The sequence below is a fragment of the Galeopterus variegatus genome, unplaced genomic scaffold (assembly GCF_000696425.1).
Source record: "Galeopterus variegatus unplaced genomic scaffold, G_variegatus-3.0.2 Scaffold313, whole genome shotgun sequence".
Taxonomy (NCBI): domain Eukaryota; kingdom Metazoa; phylum Chordata; class Mammalia; order Dermoptera; family Cynocephalidae; genus Galeopterus; species Galeopterus variegatus.
This window is the reverse complement of record NW_007726424.1, coordinates 330085-341209: the sequence shown is the minus strand read 5'-3', so window position 1 is coordinate 341209 and position 11125 is coordinate 330085. Positions and strand designations below refer to the sequence as shown.

Sequence of the window (11125 nt, the reverse complement as noted above, 5' to 3'; positions counted from 1 at the left end):
ACAGTTTAGGAAATAATTGTTTGATTTGGTGCATATGCAGAGATGACTCCTAGACCAGATGTCAAAGTCTGGCATAGGACAGGAGAGAAGGCAATTCTATCCACCTGGGTAGTGGAGGCTGCTCACTGTCCCCCAGTATCTCTTCATCCCTTTCTGCTTATTAATTCAATTTTAGCTAGGCACCCTGACCGGACTGTTTCCCAGATGCCTTTGCAGCTAGGTGTGGCTTTGTAACCAGATGGAATGAGGATATGACAGTAGAAACTGGAGGAGCCATCTTAAAAGATGCAAAGCAAGCTCTGGTGACGGCAGAGTCATAAGATAAAAGGAGCCTGGAATCCTGTCACAGGATAGAACAGCCCTGCCAGCTATACAATCCAGCCGAACATTCCAGTACCATACAAAAAAGGGAGAATGGATATTGGGTGAAAACTAGCAGTCTCTATAACGAACACTAAATATCATTCATATCTTCTTGCCTAAAACTGAGCATTGCTAGGTATGGAGTGATTTCTAAATAGTGTTTAAATCCACAGAGCCAAGTACAGCACCTGGGAGGTAGACTTTCAGGAAATGTAGAATTAAATTTTAGTCACACTATATAGAGTTATCACAAAGCAAAAATAAGGTCTTAGACATCTGTGCTCAATTTTGAAGACCATGTTTTCCAACCCTTTTAAACCTATTACGTCTTATGAAAACCTAAAATCTCACCTACCATCCCACTTTCTGGTAATTTGCTCTACCAGAAAGGTGTTTATCCCAGCCGAGGAAATAGGAGATAGTGTTTTCTACGTAGTGCCGGTTAGCTTAGTTACTTAAAGCAGGTGATGCCAACGTCTGTGGCCCCATCCCTTATATGACATTAATTTGAGGAGAGAGATGATAAAGCAGTAGTCAAGACCGAAGGCTTTGGCCTCAGGGTCGCAGTTATCTTTCCCTTGCGAGACGTTGGGGGTATTGTTTAACCTCTCTCGGTCTCATCCAAGAAGTGGAAGTACTAGTAATACTAGTTGTTGTAATATATAGTTGTTGTAAGGCTGAAGTGAGATAATGCCTGTGGAAAGTGGCGAGGAATGCCTAGCACAGCCAAGAGTTTACCGAGCTTGTCAAGCCTTTCTTCTGTGGCGTGCATTAAGCAAACGATAGTTTTATTTATCTTTAAGTAGAAGACTACATTCCAACCGTGGACACCTTCACTGCACTCCCCAAGACAATCCCTCAACCCCCGCTGCCACAAACCACTGCACTCTTTACGACAGTGTACGACGCCGAGCCTGACAGGAACGCCTCATCTGTGGGACGGCGCGGGCCAATCGCGCTGCTCCCGGGAGGTGACGTAAGCCGCGCTTGTGCATGCGCAGGGCGGGGAGACCTTGGCGTAGCGGTGGAGGCGCTTAGCGTAGGTGGAAGCATTGGCCGAAAGGAAAGCACCGGGGGAAAATGCAGAGTTGGAGTCGGGTATACAGCTCCTTGGCCAAGGTGAGAGCCGACTGGGTGAGGGCGTGCTGAGCCAGAGGTACGGAGAGACCAGCTTAGCGGGTCCGGGACGCGGCCTAACTCTGGTGGTGGCAGAGGCCGGCGGCCTCGGTGGGACCACTCCTGGCCCTGCCTCTGCACCGAATCAGCCCAGGCCGCTGCTCCGAGATAACAGCTTGTTCTCCGGCAGCGGCAGCCGACCGGCGGGCCTGAGCTGTGGAGCGTCCCCGCTCATTGTGTGACAGCCAGCAGTCACATACACCACACCCCTAAACGTGGGCCGAGGGGCATGCAGGTCACACACAGGCTTTTACCTTGGCGGAGAAAGTACAAGCCAACCCTTGCCTCGTATGGCCTGGCCCTTCATACCTTCTACTTTTCCCAATCCCGACCCCTGAGTGGCCTAATTTTTGCAGCTCGTAAGTAACCTTGGCACCACTGCTTCAATGGCCCAGACCTAGTCAACTCCAACAGATAGCCGTAGGACTTTCTGTAAGGTCCCATCAGTGTTCGCAGCTTTAAACTAGTGTCCGTTGCTATCCCTCAGGTCCTCCTAGAGGCTTGTATTTTCATTTGCAGCGGGTTATCGTTAAGACAACTTTACCTTTTCATCTACCTACAAGTTGTATATATATAAGATTGTGGCTAGGTACTATGTTGATGGAGACCTCAAAAATAATATAGCGATCAAACCCCTTTGTTTCAAAGATGAGGAGCCTGTTTTCCCAAAAGTTAATGTAACATGCTAAAAGTCATGCTTTTAGGGAAAGGCATTGATGGGACTAAAATTCAGGATTGACAGTCTGCTGCTCTTTGCTGTCCTGACCTCAAGTGCAAGAGTTGCCTTGGAATGAAGAACATTACTGCATCAGTGTAGGTTTTGTCACTGCCTCCTACTTGCCTTCTGTGATAGGAGCAGGAGCTATTTGCTTTCTTTGTGCCACATTGTTCTTAGGAAATGGTAGCCATCCATATTTAGACATTGTGGAGATTATGATGCAATTTGTAAAACTGTAGTAGTTCCAGAATATATTTCTTAGTGTGTTTTCCTAAGTTAGCTTGTCTAATTTTCTGTTCCTAGTTGATAGCTCAGGAACATCTTTATAGATTGCTCTATGTAAATATGTACTATCCATACATGGTAGTTTAGAGTTAGGAAACAATAATACAAGTCAAAGGATTGTCATGTAGATTATTCAAGTACTTCTGTTAGAACTTTCAGAGCTTTAATTATGACATTAAAAAGATCCCTGGCACTAAAAATTAGCCATGCTTTCTGAAAATTTAATAAAACTCAATATCATGAATACATTTTTATTAGATTAAATATGAGATAGTTTGTTGACTATTCATAATAAAAAAGATAAATGTGGCAAGCTGAGACTGTGAAAAGTTTACGTGATTGTTATTGTCACAGAGGAGAAATTGATATGTAACCTCTGTGTGGCAATGGAAGATACATTAATAATTAGTGCTTGATACATTTGCCTTAAATTGTTATGTTTGCATCAGCCTTCAGTAGTTCTGTGTTTTGAATTTATAGTTTACATAATAGGAACATTTTCTTTCTCTCGTTTTCTAGAGAGGCCATTTTAGTCGAATATCTCATGGCCTACAGGGAGTTTCTGCAGTGCCTCTGAGGACTTACGCAGATCAGTCCAGTAAGTACTTAGTAAAACAGTTTTTCCTCAATTTAGCTGACAGTTCCTTTGTGCTTCATTGTGCAAGTAACTGAATATTAGAATAACATAATAATAAGTAATGTGTCTTAGAATTTGTTTGTTCATATATTGGCAGTGAACCAGGCAAAGCCCTGTCCTTTTGAAACTTATAGTCCGGTGATAAAAGACAAACAATACATAAGTATCAGATTAATATTTTGGGAAGTAATTGAAAATTAAAGCAGGTAACCAGGAGGAAGAGAGACTGTTTTAGGTAGGGTGTCAGGGAAGCCCTTTCTGAAGAGATGATGTCTGAGCAGGGGACTGGGTGAAGTGAGAGAGTGAGAACAATATTTCAGGTGGAGGGAAACAGCAGTGAGAAAAATCTGTGATAGGAATTAGTTTGTGAGGTTTAAGGAATAGCAAGAAGGCGCTGTGGCTGGAGCAGAGACCCATAGAATGTAAAATCAGAGAGGTAAGCAGGAGACAGATTGTGGAGTGCTTTGTAAGCCAGGCCAAACAGTTTGGATTTTATTTCAAGTATTATGGGAAACCACTGAAGGATTTTGAGCAGGGGAGCAATTTCATATGTTTACATTTTCAAAAGTTAGTTTGTCCACTGGGTAAAATTGTGTTGGTTGTTTTAACACCATTTAGAATGGTGAGATGACTTTTTTGATATCCTGAATGAAAATCTTGATGGGTTTATCAAGAGCATGTTTTAAAGATTAATGAGATTACCCTAAAAGGAAGCTACAGATCATGGAATTTTCTTCTTTATACTTTTTTATATTTTTGAAGTTTCTATAAGGGATATAAATTTTATATTTAAAGTATTTAAAACAGGATGTTAATGGGCTTATATTGAGGTATTTTGACCTCCCAGTACCAAGAATATTGATTACTAGACTCATCCATATGGATTATAAACAAAATTGCATGTCTTAAAGCTTTATTGTAGAAACCATTAGCTGGGGGAGCATCCGTCTCACTGCATTCTGTTAAATAATTTTATTCTGTATCCTTAACTTTTGTCAATCTGTTATCATTTTGGATATTTTGGGGTGAGGATTTTGGATAAGGGTGGGGGGAGGATTCTGGTCACCAGTGATCAACAGTGAGTAATTTATCCTTAGCTTTGAGCAAGTCAAGACGTTCTTTAAAGAAATACTAATTTGATGGTGGCGGAGGGGGTGGGGTGGGAGTTGGACCTGTTATACCCTTTGTCTTTGTTGTTAAATAGGGCTATTACTTACTCATCTCAACTCACACAACAGGGGAAATATTAGATTTTCATTTCCAAAGCATACTCTTGATGTGTAACTCTATACTGTTGGAATCATTCAACAGAGATTTATTCAGTGCCTTCTATTTGCCAGGCAGTGCCTGAAACTTAGAATTTAATGGATTTAGGCTGAGCATTCCTTAATCAGTTTAGTGATCCCTTGACATTGAGTAAATCGTAAATCCCTTAGTACCCATGTATGCAAAATGTGTAAAGTCTTCGTGTGATGAAGTAACAAGCATTTTACATACATATTTGTATTCATCTGAGGTATTTGTGTAATGACTGTCTTTTCCTCAAGAATGTAGACTTCATCAGGGAAGGACTGTGACTGTGTAGAATCTAAAATGATATAGTAGGTATTCAATGTATATTTATTGAATAAATGCTTCCCAGGGCTGTGTCTGTTTTAGTTACTGCTCTATCGCAGTGTCCAGTAAAGAACTGTTGTACAAAGTAAGTGCCCAGCTATAATGACAGTAATATTAACCGATGCATTGAGGGCTTAATCCTTTCTCAGGCAGTTTTAATCCTTGTGGTCATTCTACTACATATGTGCTGCTTTTCCCCCCATTTTAAAGATGGAGGAACTAAGGCTTAAGTTTCCCAGCTTGGAAATGACAGAGCTAGGAGAATCCTGTTTGACCCTAGAGTCTACAGTCTTAATCACTGTCCTGTTCAATCTGTTTCCTCATATGAAGGTTGACCAGTTTGAGGAGTTCAAAGCTTATTATGATACAGTTGCTGTTAAATCACCTGGGAGATGTTTGAATATCTTTATGAACCAAGTTCATCAAGGTTTGCAAAGTTCTGTCTATTATTATTGATATGACCTTCCATTTTGTGACAGGATCAAACTTGTAGCACTTAATCACTCTCATTCACTAAATTAATTCATTCACTTATTCTTTTTTTTTTTTAATTCATTCATTATTTCAACAAATTTTGACCATCTACCATGTGCTAGTTATCTGGGTTAGCTCCTGGGATACAGCAGTGAACAAGACAGACAAGAACCAACTTTTATTGAGCTTATAGTCCAGATGGGGAAGACAGACATCCAACAGATAATTATAATTGTGATAAGGGGTCCACAGGCTAAATGTATATATGGATTGGGAATCGTCACAGAATTCTTTCCTAAGGAATTACGTTGATATCTGAAAAGGGTCAGGGTGTGAATGGGTGATGGGTGGAGGTGTTCAGGTAGAAGGAACAACGTGTGGGAATATTTTGATGTGGGAAGGAACAATAGTGCTTTTGAGGAGCTGAAAGAGGACCATTGTGACTGCAGTGTGTTAAAGACTGAGAATTGAATTCCTCCTGAGTGATAGACCTTTACTCTTCATTCAAAGAGCAGTTGGAAATTATTGAAGTGTTTTAAGCAGGGACATGATACAGTCAGATTTGTTTTTAAAGATCAGTCTGGTTACAGATTGGACTTTTTTTTTTTGGCAGCTGGCTGGTACAGGGATATGAAACCTTGACCTTGGCAATATAACACTGCAGTCTAACCAACCAAGCTAACTGGCTAGCCCAGATTGGACTTTTTATTGTAATTCTTTTTCTTTACTACAAGAACCAAGGTTATGTCGTTTATGTAAATCTCAAGAGTACAGAGTAGTGTTTGTAATGTGAAATGCATTATTTATATAAATCTCAATAGTGTAGTGTAGTGTTTGTAATGTGAAGTGCATGCTGTCAGTATTTATTTCTAGGTAGATTGATTTATCTCACACCTTTATTTCAGTGGTAGCCTTGATAATGTGGTGTCTTGTTTGCCCTATAATAAGTAACAGTTGCAGAGCACTTCTTGCTTTTTCTCTTTCAGTTAATTTTAATGGCATTAATTGCCATGTTGGTTTAAGTCGGTTGCCTCTCATTGTGCCCCAATATTTTTATAGTATTAACCTGATAGCTTCTATACTGATATTTCACTGCCACCTGAAATACTGATTGTGATTCTGCTCTCTGCCATTTTTTGCTAACGTGGTCATCTTTCTCCCATGTTATCAGTTTTTATATCTTTTTCAATTTTTCTTTTTCACTTTTAAATGCTTATGCTAATTTTGTAAAATTTTGCATCAGTATTCTTTACATAAATGTATTTCATTTAACTACTTTTCTATGTCCTGATTTTTAAACTTTATGTATGGTAACCACCCTGTGAAATGCTTCTTCAGACTTATGTGTTGTAAGCTTTCACTTGCAGGCATCCTTTGATACAGGTGAGAGTTAGATGGTTTGTTTTTCTGTCATTTATTATGAAAAATTGCAAACATTTAGAAAAGTTGTAAGAATTTTATAGTGAACTCCTGTAGGTTCTATCATTAGCATTTTACTGTAATTACATTATCACATGAGAGTATCTGTCCATCCATTTTATCTATCCATCAATCCATCTTTTTTTTTTTTTTTTGGCTTTTTCGTGACCGGTAAGGGGATCGCAACCCTTGGTGTGGTGTTGCCCACACCACACTCAGCCAGTGAGCGCACCGGCCATTCCTATATAGGATCCGAACCCGCGGCGGGAGCGTCGCTGCGCTCCCAGCGCTGCACTCTCCTGAGTGCGCCACGGGCTCAGTCCAATCCATCTTATTTTTTGATCCATTTCAACATAAATTGCAGACATCCATATTCTTCTCCTAAATACCAGCTTGTTTTTGAAGGTTTGTCACTGGTTTGCACCTTCCTGTACTCAGCTGACAAATCTTTAGATAAAGATCTGCTTTTTCCCTTTATTTTTGTGCTTCCTAGCATTTTAGTGGTATTAGTGATGGAGTGATGGAATGTTACATCTAGTATCTTCAGTGGGGGTGAACTGCTTTGAGTTTTTGATATTTCCTATAGTTAAAAAAACCCCAACAAACTAAAGTGACATAGTAAATTGGGAAATAAAACCCAAGTTTTTTTGCTATTATCTTTTATCTCTTGTTTAACTCTTCTGGCTTTGCTTACTGAAACAAGTTCTTTTCCAAACCAAATGTATTTCTCATTTTTGTACCATGGATTTACTGTGTTGTTACATATCAATGATTAAAAATAAAATGTATACTCACAAGCTCAAAATCTAAAATATGTAATTCAGTTATGTAGTCATTAAAAAGTTTTTTGAAGAACTAGAGCAATAATATATAAATTATTTGCTCATATAAAAATGAGAAAAATATAAAATTTTATAAGGCAATATCTGAATTTTATAAAAACTTTCATGGAAAAAGGATTGTGAGGAGCCTATAAACATGGTTTTCTTTGGGTTGTATGGCAGTGTGAATGGGTTTCTTTTCCCCCTTTTTTTCTTTTCTGTGTTTAAATTTATTCAATAAACCTATATTTTAATTTAGAAAGATATTAAAAATTCAACAAAGAAACCCATTTTGTAGCTTGTATTTATATTACTATGAAATTAAAAATGACAACCCACTTAATGGATATTGTGTAGATCTTCATTTGATTCAAGATTTGAAAATAGAAAAATACATGTTATTATGTACTTAATTTTGAACACAAATCAGTGAACCAAGCAGGGTGGCCAGAAAGCACAAATGGATCAGTACAAAAAAAAAAAAAAAAATCAAAGCAATCTTTTTATTTACTGGCTCTATATTTTTTCGTGTATTGAGTAATCCTAATTATTATCTGATATAACCAAGGAGAATCAGTACTTTAATTTATTAAGTAGAAAGTATTCTTAGATTTTGTGGATAAGTTGTGTTGGATAATGTCTTAGTTATCTACCAACGCAGAGGATCTATAGTTCTGTTCGGGCCAGCAAAAGTTTTCAAAATTGTACTAGCATTCCCATCCCCCAGGGATATGTGCTTTTGCAGGAAGTGGGCGGTGCAAATTAAAATTACCATCTTTATAGGTCAGAATATAGCAACTATATATCTAATACTTACAATGTATTTTACAGGTACTATGTTAAACTATTTATATACATTATTTTATTCTGTTGTTACGACCCAATCAGGTAGATATTTTTGTGGTCTTCATTTTGCAGATGAGGAAGTGAAGATGAAGCAGGTTAAATTGCTCACCTAATGTCACGTAACTAGTAATTATAAAGCTTGATTATTGCTCTCTGGGATTCTAGTTTATTATGATGGTTGCAATTGAGGAATGGAATAGTATTTAATGGAAAGAGCACTAGAAGTAGAATTGGAAAGCTTAGTTTGATCTCGCCATTCATTTACTAGATGACATTGGACAAGTTAATTGACCTCTCTGAGCTTCTTGTTTCTTCTGTGAAATGCCATATTTATGCCATCCTTACCTTTCTTATAGGAAATTCTGATGATCAAACAATATAATACATGTGAATGTGTTATAAACTGCTAAATGCTAGACTAATTAGTGTGGTAAGGACAGTGGAAGAGGAGGAGAAGGGATACTGTCTCCTAACTCTTGAAAACTCATTGTTGCTTTAATTGAAGTTGGATTGAGGAGAATGAGAGTAATTGGACTTATTTGTATATTTGTGTTACAGTTATATTCCTAAGGCTGCTGATCAAAGTTAATTTTCAATTTTTTATCTTTATATGATAAATATCCAGAATGGTTAATTGAATGTTCTCATTAACCTATTATCTTAAACTATATAAAATTTATCAATATACAAATAAAGTTCAGAACATATTTGCCATGTATTATAAGGAAGCTGATTTTTTTCCTGATATTTCAGAAGTGAAAGACCTGAAAGGAGTAATTGGTCTTAAATTGTTTGGAAATACTAAAGCATTATACAAAATTATCTTATTTAATCCTAACAGCAATCATGGAAGGCAGTGTTATCATTCCCATATTACAGAAAGGTTAAGTCAGTTGGCCAAGGTCACATAACCAGTAAGTGAGAGAGCTAAGATTTGAAGCCTGGTTTGTCAGATTCCAAAGCTTAGGCTCTTACCTTCGTACGGACTTGTCTTCCAGTGTCACTAAATTCTTGTCTGTTATCATTAAATAAAACTACAGAATTTAGCAAGATCAGTGGATACAAGGTTAATATTACAGAACCCAGTTGTATATCCATATGCCATAATGAATAGGAAATGAAAATGGAATTTAAAATAATAGAAAATGAAATTTTAAAATTTGTGCCATTTTTGGTAGCATCAAAGAACATTGAGTACCTAGGAATAAAATAGTATTATTAGAAAATGCTGGTTATTTGCACTTTCTTGGAGTTTTAAATATTGGGGTTTTTTGTTTGTTTTTCTAAAGAGCTGTTTTTGGTAAATATCAAGCAATTCATTATTTTATATCAATTTGCTTTTATTGTAGTTGATGCTGATGTAACTGTGATAGGTTCTGGTCCTGGAGGATATGTTGCTGCTATTAAAGCTGCCCAGTTAGGCTTCAAGGTAAGGTTTAACCTCAAATTAGATATTGATTCATTTTTATTTGGGAAGAGTTGATCATATTTGCAAATTACTTTGCAGGTAAAAACATGGTAAATAATTTTTTAACTCTATAAATTATTTATGAACCTGAGACTGATGAAGATTGGGTTCATTTGGTATTAGTATGCTCGGGGAATGGAAAGTTTGTTATTTTTCCCCTCCTTCTAGTACTTTTTATTTTGGCTTCTAATCACACTTTGGAAGATACAGTGATAGAACTAAAAGCATATATTTGGTAATGTTAAACAAAAATATCATTTAGAATAATTGATTTTTGGGTTAGCCTGAATGACTATTATTCAAGTGATAAATTATACAGGACTCCTCTATATTTTAGTTTCTGTTAAACACAGTTTGAGTAGCTTGTTTTGTAGAATTAAGACAAATATACTTGGAATTTTAGTGAACTGAAACATTGCAGTTATATGCTGTTAAATATGTTTTCTTTGGTTGTAGACATGCATTGCAGGCTATTTGCTGTTAAGTAATAGTTTTTTTTGGTTGTAGACAGTCTGCGTTGAGAAAAATGAAACACTTGGTGGAACATGCTTGAATGTTGGTTGTATTCCTTCTAAGGTGAGCATATGTTTCGTACAATGCAGAGATTTTTTTCATAGCCACCAACTAGAAGATGTATTGAGACTAGATTAGACTAATACAGTTGTTAAAAAATAAGCCAAGGATGATTATTTAAAAACCCACTTTTTCCATTGTAAAACCACACATTCCCGAAATAGCATTTTTGTCTCAGAATGCCTAACCTTTCCATTCAAACAGACTCTGATATTTCTTTTTTTCTCTTTAGCTTTCCTTTACCAGTGAAACGGATAATAGCAAATTCTTCTTTTAGATCCTTTGTGTATGTAAACATGACCGCCTTTTTCACCTGCCACTCTGAAGTGTGTACTTATACCTTTGCTTTAAAGAAAGTGAAGATGCTTTTGTTTTTCTTTCATGTTAGTTTTTTATGTCATTATGGTCTTAGATTAAATACGTAAGGAGAGAAACTGAATTGATGTAGTCCTATGTACTATTCCATGTAAAGAATGTTATTTCTTTTTCTTTTTTTTTTTTGCTTTATGAAATTTTCATTTTTATTGTAAATTGAAAAATTACAGGTGTATATACTTATGGTATACAAAGTAATATTATGATTTATGAAGACAATGTGGAATAATTAAATCAAGCTAATTAACATATCCATTACCTCAAATACTTATCATTTTTTTGGTGAAAACATTGAAAGAGAATGTCATTTCATAAGTGCTTTTTTTTTTTTTTTCCTTTTTTTTTTTTTTTCC

General features: G+C 36.7%; 1 protein-coding gene across 1 annotated transcript in view; it reads left to right on the top strand.

Annotated features, from left to right (window-relative positions):
* The first annotated feature begins 1352 nt into the window (after nt 1–1352).
* Nucleotides 1353–11125, top strand: part of DLD (dihydrolipoamide dehydrogenase) — a 25245-nt gene continuing 15472 nt past the window's right edge. The window contains exons 1-4 of the mRNA XM_008567365.1: nt 1353–1482; nt 3062–3140; nt 9706–9785; nt 10332–10400. Coding sequence (XP_008565587.1) covers nt 1444–1482; nt 3062–3140; nt 9706–9785; nt 10332–10400 — 267 coding nt within the window. The 5' untranslated portion in view covers nt 1353–1443. The remainder of the gene's footprint in view (nt 1483–3061; nt 3141–9705; nt 9786–10331; nt 10401–11125) is intronic.